Source organism: Fukomys damarensis, unplaced genomic scaffold (genome assembly GCF_012274545.1).
Source record: "Fukomys damarensis isolate Sample0158 unplaced genomic scaffold, DMR_v1.0_HiC HiC_scaffold_1, whole genome shotgun sequence".
Taxonomy (NCBI): domain Eukaryota; kingdom Metazoa; phylum Chordata; class Mammalia; order Rodentia; family Bathyergidae; genus Fukomys; species Fukomys damarensis.
This window is the reverse complement of record NW_022900913.1, coordinates 24,063,111-24,081,501: the sequence shown is the minus strand read 5'-3', so window position 1 is coordinate 24,081,501 and position 18,391 is coordinate 24,063,111. Positions and strand designations below refer to the sequence as shown.

Below are 18,391 nucleotides of genomic sequence, written 5' to 3'. Positions count from 1 at the left end.
TTCTTCATTTTCTAGTGAGTTCAAGTTACACTTTGTCTTTTTATGGGGGGGGTGCCTGTTAACAAAAGGGGTATTAGGGACAATTCAGCTCTTGGTAAAATGTAGAGCTTTGAAGACAGAGAGAGAAAAGATATCAGAATATTTTGTATTAGAAACAAATCCAGAGGAATTCCTGGAACTTTTTAGAATTCTTTCCCAGAAGAGGAAACAAATCTTGCCTACTAGTAGTGATGCTGTTGAGGATAACAGCAGAGGCTAAAATTTCAGATGTGTTTTTTACAAGCCAGGCACTATAATTAGATTGCATATTGATTCACTCTAATTCTCATAACAGGCCTTGAAATGTATACTGCTTTCTCCCTCTTACATACAAGGAGACTGAGGCCCAGAGAGAATTGGTAATTTATGCAGACTCACTTAGCTTTGAAACAGTTTGAGCCCAAGTTCTTTTTTTTTTTACTGTGTTGTGTAACACAAGGTATTGTTTAGTCTGGTGACTATCTTGTGTTCATTTGGGTGCTTAATGTTCAGTTATTAGATTTCTACTGAAAAGAAAGGAGCAAATATGTTCTCTTTGCAAAATAATAATTTGTATTGTCAACATCTGTAGGCTTTCTATCTTTATGTCTTGCCACATCTAAATCTATCTACCACAATCTCTCTAATATACATGAAATATCTTGCTGCTGCCTCTCCTGGGTGTCTCTTCATCTTCTGCAGGAAAGTGTAGATCCCTTACATCACCTCCTGGCCTCCGCCACTTGGCTCTTGATTTCTCCTCTAGTCGTACTGACAGTGTTCTTCCTATGTCATCACCCCTTGCTTTTGGTTTAGCAGTTCTTTTTCCTGGAAAACCCTCTCTCATTTTCTCCTGCTGGTGATTCAGTCTTTTCCACTTTCAATTCTGCATTCAAGAGACTCCACTGTGTGACTTTTTCAACAGCAGTGGCCATGATATATACCCAGAAATCTTGATTCTTTAGTTCTTGGAAGGAGACTGGACACCATTGTCTCAGAAGCACTTATGATTCTAATATTGCATCCATGTGGATGAGCCCCTGAAGTGCTTGTACCCTCAGGTTGGCCTTTCTGGATGGCCAGGGTCTAGAGTAGCACCTGTGTGTCCCTGTGGTCTCTGTGCTGGCACTGTTGGCCAGTCTGGGTGTGGCTTCCTTAGGACTGAGTCTGTTCCTGAGGGCTGTCGGATGCCACTGATCCTCTTGGGTACTGCATCTCTCAGCACAGAGCCTGGCATGTAATTGGCGTACACCACTAGCACACTAAACCACTCTAACTTCAGAAGGGTTTCTTCCTTGCTGACGCCCTGGATCCTACTCTGTGGTAAATATCAGATTCTTTCCAAAGTAGAGTTCTGCAGAGGACAGGGATGGAAATTGTCATCTAAAGAGCTACCATTTGGATTTTCAGCTCATCTTCTAAATTTTAAATAGCCTACGAAAGTAAAGACGATTAATAGCTTTCTTCTTCTTCACTGGCTTTTGGTTCAGGCTCTCAGTTTTTGGCAAGAACTTACAGATCTCACTTTCTGCTAGCTACCCACTGCTTTTAGACCTGTCAGAGCTTATCTTAAATTAAACTGGAAGCATTTCTGTTTCCACCCTCTTTTCTCCTGTCAGACAGCATAGCTGCATAATAGATGAGGAGCCTTGACACTGGAAGGTGGCAGCTGAGGCCAGGAACTAGTGATGTCTCGATGTCTCCTCATTTGCGTGTGAGCTTGGGTGCCTTGGTGCTGAGGCCAGAGCACAGTATGTACACACCCTAAGGAGTTTTCTTCCCCTCACTACAAGTATGTGCTCTGAGAGGTCCCACTTTTCTCAGCATAACCATAGTCCCAAAAGAGCCTTTCTATTCCCCAGGGGCCCCTACTTTGAGCACCCTCCCCCTCCAATTGGAAACTAAAGAATATGTATCTCTTCCAGCTCAAGTTTTCTATAATTACAAGATACTAGGTTGGTGAGCTCTGTATTGGTTAGGTCTTCTACTAAAATCATATTCTTGGCCTTTTTAATTTTGAGCCACTCTGTGGATATTAATTTTAATGAAACATTATATTGATGAAAACATATAGGTGAAGGAGACGTAGGAGGAGGAAGGGAGTGAAGACAGGCAAAGACTAATAGTCTAAAATTCAACAGCATGTATGGCTTATGAAGATCAAGTTGTATTTCTGCTTCATGAATCATTGTCAGACAAATTAAGAACATATTGCTTCTTATTTATCTATTGTCAAGGATTCAATATCAAGCATGGAGAATAAATCTTGATTTTCATAAGCTCTGTTGACACTGGAGCCATAGAGCATAAAACTTGCATCTAATAAACAAAGTGTGACGTTCCATAGCAGAGGATATAACACCAGCATGACTCACAGCTGCTTCCTCTTCCCAGTCCCTGTCTTCAGGAAGCAGGAATCTGTTATACCTGTTGTAGTTTTAGGTACGTTGTTCCCCAAAATCTTAGAGACTGAGATAATTGTATTCAGGTTGTGCTTGGTGAGCTCCCTTGTTTGTAGCCTCCCGCCTCTCTAAGCCTCCTTCCCCACCTCTGTCCTAGTGAGTGTTAAATGCCTGAGCCAGCCTTGTGATGGTCCCTCAGCAATGGATTGGTTGTATAATTTTCATGCAGTGTCCTGTGTTACTACTTGGGTAATTCTTAGAGGACTCTTAACTGTGTAACTTTTTGTTTTGAATTCCTGACGTTGAAATATGAAAACTCTATTTTAATTTGATTAAAATTTTAAAAAATCTCTATGAAAAGCTGACTTTTAGGATAGGTAGCATAAATCTTTCAAATAATAAAAGTAAAAGTGTAAATCAATAATTATTTTCAGTCATACTTACTAAAATATCACTTCCTTAAATCCTGTGATATCAAAGTTAGGATCCGTGCCAAGAAACTTGATACTTCTTTTAGATTTGTGGTCCTTTAAAACCAATGTACACTCACAGATATCAGGTGGAGTTTGCCTGATGGCAGCTGGAGAGGACTGATTGCGTAGGGGTACAGGGAATTTGTGTGGGATGATGGAAATGTGTAAGGTTTTCAAAATTCATCTAATGCTACACTCAAAGAGAGTACATTTTCTTGAATGTAAATTATACTTCGTTGAAATTGATTTTTAAAAAATTTAATCCTCATTTAGTAGCATTAAAACTTGATAGAAGCTATGATCTTTAATCATATTACAGCATACCCTCTAGCTCTGTTCCACAGCTACTAAACAAGTAGATGGCCTTTTCAATGTCAGGTAAAATCAAGGTAGTGGAGTAGAGTGAGTTATTATGGAGAAGCCAGAAGCACACGGAGTATGTCACTGTTGCCAGAGTAGGAACATGGATGAGAACGTAGACCTTCACTTGTCCGGTGTCCCTGTCATGTGATACTCTCAGGCTGCTTGGGTCTGATGCAGTGGCAGAAGAGATACCCAAAGTGACATGGTTTCTAAATGTATCCCGATTCCTTTTGGCCAGTTGTTGCGAAGCTCTTTGGTGAATAACAGAACTCAAGCCAAGGTGGCAGAGGAGCTGGGAATGCAGGAGTACGCCATAACTAACGACAAAACCAAGAGGCCTGTGGCCCTGAGAACCAAGACTTTGGCAGACCTCTTGGAATGTGAGTCCCACAGAGTAAAGCTTTTCTCTTAACCTGCAGGATAAAAGTTGAAATCAGAATGACCGATATTCTTCTCATTATCAGGTTCTTGCTAAAGAAACTTTTTTCTGTTTTAGTTTTTATTAATGCTTCACACCAGAATTTCCTCGATGGAGAATAATTTGAAGTTGAGATATGTGAATAATGCATCTTGTGTTCAGTTTGTTGAGCGGCACCACCCTGCTGCCTCCCTCAGCCGTCACTGACACTCAGCTACCACACTCCTTTACGTGACACTGTAATAGAGTGTGAAGAGTGGTCATTGTGAATTGTAGCTTTTTCCCGCCCAGTAGCCTTCATAAAGAGATACAGAATAAAGAACTGTAATTTATTCACCAAATCCTAAAATTATCATTCATTGATTGGAATGAACACAAAGCTCTACAGAGAGATGTTATCTTTTATAGTTACTGATATGGTCTGGTGGGATTATTAATCCCATTACAGCTAACTGAAGGATTATATATGTGACTTTATTGTTTCTGATATTACTTCAAAAATAGTAGACCATTCACTGGGCCTTAGAACTTTTCTTTTTATGTTGCAGTATTTTTGACAATTGGAATTATTTACAAATACCAAAGTCCACTGTTCAAAACCAGTTCATGTACAAAGTGCAAAGCCAATTTAAGCAACTTATTTTTCAACTAAGTAAAAGTAATTGAAAGATTAAGATTATATAAAACCTTACTTGGAAGATAGCGTCACTGACATTTTTTAAAGCTTGATGAAAGCTATCTTTATTTCTTCTGTTAACAATGTACCATTTGTCTTCTTGATTAAAATTACTTTTAATGAAGTCATCTTTGGGGTCACTATGTATTAATTCAAACTTGTGTAGATTGTTATGTGGTCATTAAGCCCAGAACTAAGTTTTTCTCAATTTGGGCAGATCAGATCTTTAAATTGCCCATTTGTTCTTCTGTCCGTGAAATTTAATATAGGACCTTTATACATGGGTGACCTCCAGATTGGTGCCGAGAGTGTAGCACCCAGGGATGAGCTTACCCTGGACCCCTAAGTTGTACTTGGATTTGGTTAATGTTAGTATGATTGTGTTCCCAGATACCATTTTTATATATCTTTTTAACTGTTCACTTAGCCCTTAGCTAAATGCAATTTGGTTTCTGTACTCGTGTGATTTTTGCATCTTAATCACGCATCTATTTTGCTACTTCTAGTATAGAGACCTATTTGAAGAAAGATGAAATAGTGATGCTAAATAATAAAGAGGGTTGGAAGTTGAAAAATCTTATTAGTGTTGCCTGAAAGTCTCAGTTTCTTAAATGTCTTGCTTTTTCTGGTAAATGACCTTGAATTGTGATTTATTTTTAATGTTTTTTCCCCCCTAGCATTTATTGCAGCGCTGTACATTGATAAGGATTTGGAATATGTTCATACTTTCATGAATGTCTGTTTCTTTCCACGATTAAAAGTAAGCTCATAATAAGAAGTTTAAATTAGTGATATGCTTTGTTTCTGGTGACTCCAGATTTATTATTAAATGCTTTTTGGGGACTTGCCACAGGAGTTCATTTTGAATCAGGATTGGAATGATCCCAAATCCCAGCTGCAGCAGTGTTGTCTGACACTTAGGACAGAAGGAAAAGAGCCAGACATTCCCCTGTATAAGTAAGTACTTGTTGCCTGCAGGCCATTGGACTCAGAATGCTTAGAGTTGATTTTTCCTGTGCTTTGAGGAACAACTAATGGGGCAATCATGACAAGAGCCCAGGACTTAGGCTTCCTGACTGTCAGTGTGATCCTGGGCCCTGCACAGAAACTCTGGGCCTGTCGGTCCTAACTATTGGTAGATGGGTTCCCTCTCGATTATCTCTGTGCGATCACTAAAATTCTCTGTAAACAACCACCTGGCAGAAGGACATTTAAGATTATGAGATTGAGGTAAGAAAATTCAGTTTCAATAGTTCTTAAGTACATTTTGTGTCTGTCTTCTTATTTCTCGTACCCTCTGCTGGGCTGTGGCTCTAGATTAGAAGGCCATGTGTGCTCATTTGTAGCAGAATTTGTGTGCCCCTCTGCTCTTCCCCTGACCTTCCGTTGGCCTGTCTCTGGTGCCTGACAGGTAGGCTGTCTCCCTCCCTGGGCACTGTAGGAAACAGGGCAATTTTTCACTGCTATTGTGTTACTCAAGTATTTTGAGCTTTTTTAAAATCAAAAGCGTCCTTACATTTTTGAGGATCTTTACTCTTGGAGAGGTAGCCAGAGGTCATTCAGAAGGAAAATAGGTGAGTAGTGGGGTCACCACGGCGTATAACACTGGTTTTGATGAAAACAGGTTTGACCCTGCTGTTAAATAATCATGTTGTGAGACTCTTATGCTGATTCAGAAGGCGGTTTATAAAGGAATTACAAAATGAGAGGGTTATTAAAATAGATGAGTTGCATCCCACAGTATTGCCAATGTGTGATTTGAGGGATGTCTAAAAATCTGGTTTCAGCACTGTTTTGCCCATGCCTTTGCAGACACATGGTCTCGAGCCACACATTTGTGCGTGTGTTCCGTATGGAATGAAGACCCCTTTGGACTTCCAAGCTTCAAAATACTCAAGGAAAAACACAGAGTGGCAGTTGGGAGTTTCAAATCCTTTTTCATGTCTTTATTTAATAGTCACAACACTTTATAGGCTTTTTTGCTGAAAGCAAAACTGAGGCCAAGAGAAAGTTGAGTCACCTCACAGCAAGCTGCTCTAAACTGGGCCAACAATCTGTCACTGTAAAACAACATTTCCTTTCTTCACGGGGGAAAAAAAAATGCAGATGTTTAAAATAGCCCTTTAATATGTGCCTAATGAGCAAAATGAGTATTTCAACTATAGTATATGAAAGATTCAAAGTATTTCTTCATCAACGTGATAATTAAGGTTCAGTAAATAAAATAGGATGATAATGTTCTCCTACCCCAGGAATGATTACTATAATAAATGCTACCTTAAAGTCACCGTGCATGTTCATCCTTTGGAGTATATAAACACAAAGGAAATTACTTTGTTCCCATCTCATAAATTCCCCACATGAAAATACACAATAAGTTTGTTCTTTATTTATCAAGATAAGTGGGTTGTTTTACTTAGTTTTTTCATGATCAGTGTGTTCATTCCATTATCTTTGTTGGCTACTTTTAATTTCCCTTTTCCATGAAGTTATCAGTTTTCCTGTATTCGAGATCGGTACTATGTCGTTAAAATCCAGGGTACCTGGAATTTTGCTTTTTGGTGATTATGTTGTGTACTTGGCATTATAGTATACCTTTGAAACAATCTCGGATGTTTTAGAAATTAAACATGTTCTCTAACCTCTTAGATAAGGTACTGTACATTAGAAAGAATCTTTCAGGGATGTGAAAAACCATTCAGGTGTGACATGAGGTATTTTACCAAAATATTTATTCTTTTTAGCTGTGATTAGCACTGAAAAACAACAGACTAAAGCTGTTAACTTTTCACAATTAAAGTTGATTTTATGGCACTTTAAATATGCACACTTAGAAGTTCTTTAAAAGTATCATACACTTCACTATAAGCCTTCAGGTGCTAGTCATATTATTTTGGGGAAAATATAAAAATACAATGCATAATTTTTAAAATTTCCTACTCCACAAAGCTGTCTGTATATTTTAGGCTAGCAAATCAAAAACACCCTCTTCCTTTTCTGCCATTTTCACATGCCTTGTTATTTTTACCTTCCCCTGTGTCAGCAGCAAGTCCATTTTTTTTGTCAGAGTTCTATAATAGCAAAAGTAATTGAATAACACTTTCTCATAATTAATTTTCTTTCCTTTCGCTTTAGGACTCTGCAGACAGTGGGGCCATCCCATGCTAGAACCTACACCGTGGCTGTATATTTCAAGGGAGAAAGAATAGGTTGTGGGAAAGGACCAAGGTATGAGAGGAAACTACTTTTAATTTCACTGAATAAATGTTCCTTGTGTATGGAAGTTCTTACTTGGTATTTCCAGAGTCTGCGGTCTGTCTTTGCTGACAGAGTGTAGAATGAGAGTAAGAGCAAAGTGAATCCCAAGGATTACTGTCCCCTCCGGGCTGGCTCTGTGGACAGGGGTCGCCACTGTGCTACTTTGGCTGCCTGGAGAAAGCCACATGGGCTGGGCGCAGGTGAGGGCTGTCGGTGTCAGTCTCCATGGCGCGCTCCCTCCGCAGTGTGTGGCTGCGGTGTAGTTAGGTCAGATGTATCACATTGTGCAAGACATAGCCTCAGACCTTTCATTTCTTATCACCCCTTGAGCTTGGTGGAAATGCTAGCATTTTTGGTTTAAAACATTATGTATATTATCACCCTTCTTTGAACTCTCCAGTCTCTATCTTGCCAGTCTCTGTATATAATTTTATTCTTTTCCTCTTCAGACTTACACTGAGGGTATTCAAACTTAAGTAAAAGGGGGCTGGGGATTTAACTCAGTGGTTCCACCGCCTGCCTCACAAGCGCAAGGTCCCGAGTTTGATCCCCAGTACCAAAAACAAACAAACAGAACAAATTTAAGTAAAAGGTACTGCAGACCTAATACAAATAGCACACATTTTATTGCAGCCTTAAAGTGTGGAATGAATATCTCAAATAGGCTTTGTGCAAATAAAAGACATATTTCTGTCTATACAATTCAATATGTTACAGAAGTAATCAGGTGAGATTTTACTCACCAAACATAAATATCAGGCTTCGTAATTTGTAGCCATAATTTGTATTTTTGGAAAAAAAAAATCTTCACATTAAAGTTTACCTCACCTTTATTTTATTCAATAGTATTCAGCAAGCAGAAATGGGAGTAATTTGTACATAATTTGTATTTTTTGAAAAAAAAAAATCTTCACATTAAAGTTTACCTCACCTTTATTTTATTCAATAGTATTCAGCAAGCAGAAATGGGAGCAGCAATGGATGCACTTGAAAAATGTAAGCCTATCTGTTTTTCTGTAATTACATGTTCATAATGTAATGAGTGTTTTATGGAAAGAAAATGAGGAAGTAGAAAAATGGTAAGTACTGATAAAATGTGATCTTGTTTTCTTCATAATTATTCTTCATACACAGACTATAGTAGAATGTGAGATATGCAAAAAATGGGCTTATAATTAAAATTAAAAAATAGTATTCCCAAGCATGCTTTGATTGCCATTCTTCTTTTTTGCACAGAGTCCTACCCTGAACCCACGTAACCATTTTAAAAGTAGACAGAAGTGTATGGATGGGGACAGTAGTAGTCCACTGTTCACAGCCTACTGTGTTTCCATCCATGTATTTCTGTATACTTCTAAAATCTCTCACAGGCATAGTACTGAACATGTGAAGATTTTAGTGTTGTTCTGGCCATTGTTTTATTAAAATTAGGTAATATTTATATACTTATGTATTACACACTGGTATGTCTTGTATAATAAATATGTTGTTCTTTCTAAATAGTATATAGTGGGCAGTCTTGCAGGTCATAGAAAATGACTCTGATTCATTCTTTCTTGACTTTTAATTCCTGTTAATTAATTCCCATTATGCGTGTGCTATACTTTACTTTTTTGTTATTGGTGTGTGTGTGTATTTATCATTGTCAACAGTCAATGTCTATATTGGTGCTTTTAGTTCTGTGGGATAGATTCTCAAGAGTGGAACGCCTGGGTTGGAGAAACTTCAATTACATAATTGACCATGTTGGGGACTGCATAGTCTTTTGTAAATTGAAGGCTTAAGTGCAAGGCATTTTTCTTCTGAGGTCTTTTGTGCTGCACAGCAGAACCTGTGGGCACAACATGACAAGGCCCTTCCATTATACTTCAAGTACCAAGCTGAAGGGAGTAAGAGCAAAGTGCAGGAAGCTAAAAGTGAAGAGGCCTGGGATTCTCAGCCACGGAAGAGATTCCAGGAAAGGCAGGAGGGCCGAGCCAAGTAGAAATCAGCAAACAGGGTGGGTCAGGGAGATTAGTAAGCAGGGAGAAAGGCTGGTGCCGCTAGGATCTAACATCCCACAGAGAATCTCCACTGAGAGTTTTGTGTTGACTTTGTTGGGAACTTGTTCATCCATTGTATATGTAAATTCACAGTCACGTGTTAAAAGCAAGATTCCATTTTTCAGTTAGAAAATTGTTAAAAGGTTCTTTTGAGGTTTGTTTGGCGGGTCATTTGTCTTTGACAATGCAATACTACTGGAGAAATTCTTGTTCTGAGACAGACCTCCCCAGATGTACTGGTAGGAGTGAACTGTGTAAACTTCTGGGAAGGAATTTGGCAGTGTGTCAGGTCCTTAAAGTTCATACTCTTTGACCTACATTTCATTTCTGGGGATCAAACCTAATGAAATAATTGGAGTTATGGACTAAAGTTCACATAACCATGATGATCAAGACAGTTTGATTTATAATAGCAAAACAAATAAAACAAAACTATATGTTAAACATTAAAGCAGTGTTTACTATATCATGGTAAGTCTCAGGGATTGGCAGACATGTTCTATAATGGGCCAGGTGTAAGTAGTTTAGTCTTCATAGGCAGTACAGTTTCTGTCACAATTACTCCACTATGGCATAGTAGCCACAGATTTAGTTTGTGTACAGAATGAGAGGTGTGGCCAGTAAAATTTTATTTACAAAACAGGTTAAGTTTCTATTTGGCCTGTCAGCAGTAGCTTCCTAACCCTTGCTCTATAAAAATGTTATAATATTTTGCAGCCATCAACACTTTCACAATGGGGCAGTAATTCATACATCTTGGTACCAAGCAGCTCGGAACCACTGTTGATACTTGCATGACTGTCCCAGCGGGTGGTACGAGCCTGAAAGTGACATGTATCACTGGTGGCTCAAACTGGTGGAAACATGTTCAAATAATGTTTTTGAAGACTAATGATATGGGCAAATGCTTATATGGCAATCAAGTAAAAAAAATGTATAAGGGTGGAAAGTGGAATAATTTTAGATATTTGTATGTCTATGATATATATATGTAGTATAAATATTTATGTGTATATGTAGCATAACCTTACTTCTTAGGAAAAAGACTATATATAATCTAAAAGTTGTCAGTGGTTAGTACTAAATAGTAGGAGTTTTTAAAAGTACAAATTCAATTTTCCAATAGAAGAAATAGCATTCATTTTGTAGGGACTTGCTTTACAACTAACCTTTTGGTGTTTGTTTATTTGTAAAAGTGTAAGAGTGAAAACCTGTATTCATAAATATTTCAGGAATCGATTTAATATTAGTTAGGGGTAGGACTTTATTACTGTTTTACTTCTGAAATACAGAGGTCACACTCTCCTCTTTTGTTTTAAAATCACTCCCAGACATGCAAGATCTTTACTGATTCACTGCCTGTCTTTAGAGTGCTTTTTTTTTTTTAACCACCCTGTCTCTGCCCCTCCTCCACGATGGGATGCAAACAAAATGCTCTTTTTCAAAGACAGAAAAAAAGAATTTAGGAATATGACACATGTCGATAAATACACTTTTATTACACTTCGTCAAAGAAAACCAAACCTGCTTCCCCCGAGTGCTGCAGTCTCCCTCGCCACTTACTCTCCCTGCGGAAGGTACGGAAGAGGAGCAGCTCTTCTTTTCTGGCTCGGGTGCTTAGCCTTCCAGCAGAGCGGCAGCGCCTCTCCTGTGCGTCTGGATGGTGTTCACAGCCTCTGTGACGTTTAAGCGTGCTTTTGCTAAGTACATAAAAGGGCGGTTTCGTGTTGTCCACTTGATCTTACTTCATCACGACACTCAATTTCTATCACAAGTAAGCAGAATTATAACATTTCGAAACCTTAGTCAAGATTTTCACTGCTAGCACTGTTGCACAGCATCAAATATTAAACTAAATAGAGCTTCGACTGTGCCAGTGAATCATGTTTTTGCTTTAATCAAATCAGAGTTCTCTGAGTTACTCTTGCAGATAATAGTTTTAAGCCTGAAAGGGTAAACTTTGAAAATAGAATGAATGACCACACATTGACTTCGAATGTGGTCGCCTTTTGTCCATTTTTTAAGGGGGGTCTTTTAGAAACTTTAATTCTTAAAAATATAGAAGTAGTAAAATTTTTGTTTTTTGGTTTCAGCTCTTCTAAAATATAAAACACAGTTGTACTGTGTCTTTTAATATCTTCCTGAAAATCACTTGTTACTAGGAGTACCTGGTTGGGAACATTCCAAAACCACAGCATCTGTGATTTTAACATCCGTTTATGGTTTTTAACATTCGCTTATGCCTTCAATACTCATGTTCACATCAGATATTGAAATCCAGTGCCAGGGATCCCGATACAGACTTCCAGTGTGATTCTGAATAACAAAAGAACAACACACGAAAACCAACCTTTTTTTCCTGTGTGCCTTATGAAACACAGCCGTATACATCATGTGAATATGTTCTTGTGTGTATGTGTTTAACATCATTCTTTGCACTAGTAGCTATCCTTTATTAAGTGTATAATATATTTCCTTGTGTCAGATAACTTTCCCCAGATGGCTCATCAGAAGCGGTTCATTGAACGGAAATACAGACAAGAGTTAAAAGAAATGAGGTGGGAAAGAGAGCATCAAGAGAGAGAGCCAGATGAGACAGACGACATAAAGAAGTAAAGAAGGGCACAGAAGTGGTGGAATATTCACTTGCTTAATAACTGTGACTATTGGCTGTTGGCGCCTAGCATAGTTTTCCCTCGGACAAGCAGTGTACATTGAAATAAAACAGTCTCAAATCACTCCTCTCGTTTTACTGATCTAATATTCTGTTTTTAGCTAGATGATCTTTATTACGATTTGATCCTTCTATTTAATGTAAAACTTTACTTTGGTAGATGTACATTGTTTCTTTTGAATTTTCCCTTTAAACAATAAAATTCAAGAAAGCACATTCTTGTGTGGACTAGAGCCTATTTTTCTATTTCTGTCTCAGATTGTGACCTCAGACTTGTGGCAGACAAGTGACAGATTCACTTTACCAGATATTTTAATTACACTCTAGTAACAGCTATACTCTTTGAAATCTCTGAATAATTAAAAATTTCAGCTTTCATCTAGATGTTTGTTAAGTTCTCAGCTGCAAATTTTCAACTTCACTCTAAGCAGTGAGTTCTTTGTGAAAGGAATCATTTAACATTTAACTGACTAGTGGGAGGGGGAAGTGTGATATATGAGTCACTTGTGTTCTTTGAGTCATTGGAATTGGGTAGAAATGATGATTCTAATCCAGACAACCTTTTAACCAATTTCTGTCACCAAGGGTCAGCGGTCTCTTGAAGAAGTTTATAGAAAAGCTTCGGGGAAGCCCCACAACTTCCTGGAATTGTATTCAGTTTTGTGTGTGTATTGGGGGAGGAGGTTAGGAGCAGAAAGAGGGGCCTCATGGCTTCCATCCGTTTCTTTAATAGACCCTTCAGTAAGGGGCAGCATTACACTAGACATTGGGTGTTTTTTTTAAATGTTACTTGCATGGAATATCACTGGTTTCTTATTAATATAGGCAGAACTAGTTTGTAATACAAATTTATTTTTATTCATTATTTCAGCAAATATTGTTTTAGCAAATAGACACCTACTGTGTATCAGGCACTATCCCAGGCATTGGAGCTACACCAGGGAGATCTCCCTAAAATGGTATCTGAGGTAAGAAGGAGAGGAATGAGCCATTCAGGTATCGTTTCTCCCCTGTTCCAATGTATCTGATTGATTTAATAATTAAAAGTTATAGATCCATTATTGAAAATTTGGAAAATATATTACTTTCCATAGCAGGAGAAAGAAACAAATGTTACTTTGAAACTGCTGTGGAAAAAAGCAGAAAGCATACGTAGGAAAATAATCCTTCATGAGTCCATCATCTGGAGAATTGTGTACTTTCTGTGAATATATACATGTGCACAAACGTGTGTAAGCAGTGGTGTGCCGTACATACAGTTTTCATAGTCTTTCTTTTTTAACTACTGTATTGAACCCATGTTTACGTAATCTTGTCAGTGGGTTCATACGAATCATATTTTACTTGTGAAGTATGGGTAGACCACCATTCATTAACCAGACTAACACAAGATACGTAGGCTGTAAGCAATTTGTTGTTGCCATGTACCTATCCTCCCCCGCACGAGCGAGCATGCATGCGTACACACTTTAGAAGACCTCCGGAGGGTGTCTTAATCTGTTAATCATAAAAATAAAAATGAATGATGGTGCTTGTAAGAAAAATTCATCTTGGTGTCCTTTCTCCCCATCAGTGAGACCAAAGACAACTGCAGGGTAGTCCTGGGTGGGCAAAGATAGCTTTGAGTTCTCCACGGGGCAGCAACCTAATTATGTATCTACCACACGGGGAGACTCAGCGGCCGCTGTGACTCCACTCCAGCCTTGCCTCCCACCTCAGCTCAGGTTTTTTTTTTTTCTTAATTAGTGCAAGTTTAACAGAATAGTGAGGCTCATTTTGTAGACTGGTACATACAGTTAGCATAACTTCAGTTTTGTTTTGTTTTTTTTTTTTCAAGTAATGGTGCAAGTAAGATCCACACATTACATTTACTATTTAAGCAGCTAAGTTGTGGTAACTTGTTACACAGTAGTAGAAAACAAATGCACTCCCATTCTTTAGAAACATCTGATATCTTCATACTTAATACCTTGAAACTGTCTCGTGGGCTCTTCATACCTGTAGAATAAAGTCCTAGTTTCCTAGCAAGTGGGAATCAGCCCTTTTTGCTGGCCCCACCAGTACACACTGCTCTCCAGCCTTACAGAACTAGTTGCAGGTATTTAATTACATTCTTATTTCTCTCCCTTCTAAGACTGTGCACTCCCCAAATGTAGACCACCTCCTTGAAAATTACTTCCCTCTCACTCATCTTTTTGTCCTCAGGTATTCTGTCTAGCAAACCTTTCTCTGGATCTTAAATATAAGTGAAGCATGCACTTTTGGGCTCCTTCCTAAGTCATTGTCACAAACTTTTGATTTACCCACCTTCCCCCACTAGTCCAGGAGTTCCTGGCAGGGTGGGCCATCACTAATCCACTTTGGAACTATGGGGCCTGGCACCATGCCTGCCTCTTTGTGGGCTCTCCATTAAACCTACGGGGCTCCTTGCCTTGCTTCAGTGTTTCTGCAGGCTGCACAGACCTTCCACTGGAACTCCGGCTTCCTCCAAGCAACCCTTCTGCAGGGACTCAGACACCCACTGGAGCTCATTTCCTCCCTCCAGATGTTCTGCTCATAGGCTCCGAGGGGAACCAAATGCTAAAGGACAGCAGGAGATCAGTGCAATCCAGCGTGAAGCAGAGATCTTGTCTTCTCTTGTCTACCTTTTCTTCCTCTCCAAGGCAGGGAGCTTACTCAAAAAGGGACAAGGCAGATAAGTAACGGTTCCAGTAGCCGCAGAAACCCAAAGAAAAGCTCCATCATTAGTAGGAGCACTAACCAGTGGCTCAGGCCAGGCTTTAGTCGCCGATGTCCACCCTCTGTTTCCAGCAGCAACTCCTTCAGTATTTTTTGCTATGGAAAAATAGTCTTTGTTTTATATATCTTGTATAATGTGTCACACATCTTGTCTTCATTTCCAACATGGCTGTCACTGTACTGCTCCTATGCAGAAATTTGGGGGCTGCTCTGAGCAAATACTCAGACTAGCCCAGCTAGGTTCATAATCTGTCTGGCACCATCACTGGTGGAAGAGGCCCTCCCTCGACTCTGCTTTTAACTCAGCAGGGAATGAACCCAGCTGTCCCCATCTTCCCAGGAGCTGTTTCTGAAAGTTTTCTTTCAGGTTAAGGAGAAAGTTTTAAATGAAGTTAAAAAATAAATAAATAAAACCTGCAGCTAGCTAATCATTTGTATGCCTAATATTAGCCCATCATGATTTGAAACAACCCGATAAAACAACTTATAATGAAAATGCAGGGAGACTCTTAACTGTAGCGATTCTAATACTCACCTCTATTATTATAATAATAGGGGTCTCAAATGGAGCCGTTGAGAACAGTGGCTGCCCCTGACTAGAATTCATCCAGAAAGATCAAGAGAGAGCCCTAATTGCCTTTCTTCTCAGATCAAACAATTGACTTAATTCTGCAGGCCTACATACTGAAATGTGTGTGAGGAGATTCAAATAGGTTACTGTGGAGGATTAAGGTTTTCTCTGCAGATTATACTTTTATGCCCTGTAGTTCATTGCTTGAAGTGTTAAGTAGTTTTGTCAAAATAAGCAGGGCTGGAGGGATTTTTTTTAGAAACTTACATACTCTTGCTGAGTAACACAAGGGACGTCTGATTTTTTCCCTTCCCTTTTTTACATAAAAAAATATATATATATAATTTAATGGTGGCTTGAGGGTGGGGAGAAATTAACCATGTTAAAGATTAGTTGAGAATTTCAAGAGCATCTCAGATAAGTGGAATACAAGTGTGGGGGGGTCTATTGTGTTTTTGTCTCTTAAAAATTGTTTCACAATTGATGGACTGGAGGAAGCCGCATAAAGAGAAAGGATTTTCTCTTGAATGCTTAACTGCCTGAAGACAAAGTCCAAAGGGATTGTGAAATCCGACCTTTGGGGCTTCTCTGTAGTGCTGCCTCTAATCGGTGTTTTTTTACCCGCCAAGACTTCATTTCTGCCTAAAGGGATTGGTGGCAAAATAAGCTTTCGTTTTCCTTACAGTGGAATATTCCTAGGAAAGGGTACTCATCTGGAAGTCATCGGTGACATTCTGTCCTTGGTCCCACAAGTGGCTGCTGCTCAGCCAACTTAATCCTGTCAGTTATTCTCAGGTCCTGTGGCAGTGTGCCCTTAATTAAAAGCTTGCTCTGGGAATTTACTCAGGTCATTAACTGCAGAGAGCACTGGTGATCTGTACCCCTCTGCCTTTTCAGCTCTCCTGGGTCCGTCACAGAGTAAAGCCCCATTAAGAAGCTTAATCGATGTTGCCGTGTTGCACAACAAACAACAAATGTAAACTGCGAATCACGTAAAGCCCCGACAATGACTGGACAACCTCAGTGTGCAGACACCTTCTGGAACCACAGAATTTTTATTTTGTTCTGGCCTGGCATAGTCTCAGTTACAGTTGAGGTCACTTTTCCAGGTTTTTCCAGAACTCAGCTCCATGCTCTGAGTCCTGGCAGGTGCCTGGGAAATTACTTTGGCTTTGATCTCATCTCCTCTAGCATGGCCTGTCTCCATTTCTGTCATCCTGTCATTCTGTCTTCCTACAGGTAGAAAGCCACTGGGAGACCGCAGTACTTGGCACTCCTCCCAAACCACCAAGGAGGGCGCTCGGGCACCAGCTCACTCCTTGGTGTTCACAGGGCCCACTTAAAATCTCCCCGTGGAGGCAAATTACGAGGTATGGTTAAGCAGCGAGTTTGGGGATGAGATTAAGCTGGACAAAGCTAAACTCTACAGAGAAAAAGAACCCTGGAGGGAAAGTATAAGACCTGGAGGCTGTAAACAGGGCCTGCTGTTTCTCAAAGGCTGAGAGCACTAGGGCAGAGAGCCAGAGAGGCAGACAGCTGACCAAAGAAGGGCTGTGGAGAGGTGAGGACTCGAGGACAGCAAAGTGAAACTGAAGGTGAGGGGTCACAAAATGTTTCCTGTTCAGCATCGCGAGCTCTGTCTGCCTCACCCTAAAGTGCATCAATAAAATACCAGTTGATCCCTCATGGAATTGAGCATGAAATAAGGACAAGGTTTCATCCATTGCCCAAAATAATCATGGGAGAGAACAGATCACAGGTTCAGCCAAATCTGTCACACGGCAAAGGGACCTGGGCAACTGGTTTCTCCCACTGCTGGCTTCTTGCATGTCCTTTCTCTGTCACATTTCCCTTTTTGGTCATTCCCATCTTGATCCAGTCCTAAATGGAGACCCCTGCTCCCTTTCAGTCCTCAAGCTCCACTCAGCCTTCTTTGTTGAGATAATCATCTCTCTGTTTGAGGCTCAGCAGAAATTAAGTCCCTTAGGCAGCATGGCAAAGTTCGAATTGATGAGGACTTAGAAAGCCTTGGACTCAGTGCAGAATGAATGCTGTAAGACAGGAGTCAGCAATCTATGTAAAGGCTCAGCTAGTAAATATTTTCACTTTTGTGAACCAACAGGCACAATCCAGAATAGTATGTATGTACTTATATAATGAGAGAACCCACATTTATAGAACTTTTATTGATTTTTATCAATAACTTAGATGTTAGCATTTGAATTCTATATAATTTTCACGTGCCAAAAAATGTTATTCTTTTGACTGTTTTCCAACTACTTAAAAAGATAAAAACCATTCTTGGCTTGAGGTGCATGAAAACAGACATAGTTTGCTGACCTCTCTGCTTTAAGAAGATTGAAAAATGCCACCATGAAGTGAGCTTATTTCAAAGTGCCATGTTTCTCTCCGAGTCTCCGCAGACTTGATAGTGATGATCTGGTTACAAACGCCTGGGATCAAAGCCTCGATTCCTAAGTCAAAGCCTGTGATTCCTGGCAACATGATGGAGTTGCAGAATTTTCTGCTTTTCTTCCTGATAATTAGGCTGCAGGCCCAAATGCCTTCATAGTTAATGCTGGCATGTTCCTTAAGACATGACCTTTATCAGAAGTCTACACCAGGGACCACAGTGGTGATCTCACGTTTTTGTGGCAACACATGATTTTAAAAGCACTTTAACACAAGATAACTCATTTAATCCTCATGACAACCCAAGAAGTAGGCAGGACAATGATTTTTCTCCTTTTCTGATTG

The 18,391-nt window shown here is 39.5% G+C and overlaps 1 protein-coding gene across 4 annotated transcripts in view; it reads left to right on the top strand.

The window, feature by feature from the left end:
* The window catches only part of Drosha (drosha ribonuclease III), a 127,478-nt gene extending 114,944 nt beyond the window's left edge, over nucleotides 1-12,534 (top strand). For all 4 annotated transcript variants that reach the window (XM_010605420.3, XM_010605421.2, XM_010605418.3 and 1 more), the window contains 6 exons: nucleotides 3,495-3,636; nucleotides 5,028-5,110; nucleotides 5,204-5,307; nucleotides 7,486-7,578; nucleotides 8,558-8,604; nucleotides 12,136-12,534. In XM_010605420.3, the coding sequence (XP_010603722.1) occupies nucleotides 3,495-3,636; nucleotides 5,028-5,110; nucleotides 5,204-5,307; nucleotides 7,486-7,578; nucleotides 8,558-8,604; nucleotides 12,136-12,266 (600 nt within the window). In that variant the 3' untranslated portion in view covers nucleotides 12,267-12,534. The remainder of the gene's footprint in view (nucleotides 1-3,494; nucleotides 3,637-5,027; nucleotides 5,111-5,203; nucleotides 5,308-7,485; nucleotides 7,579-8,557; nucleotides 8,605-12,135) is intronic.
* The last annotated feature ends 5,857 nt before the right edge of the window (nucleotides 12,535-18,391 follow it).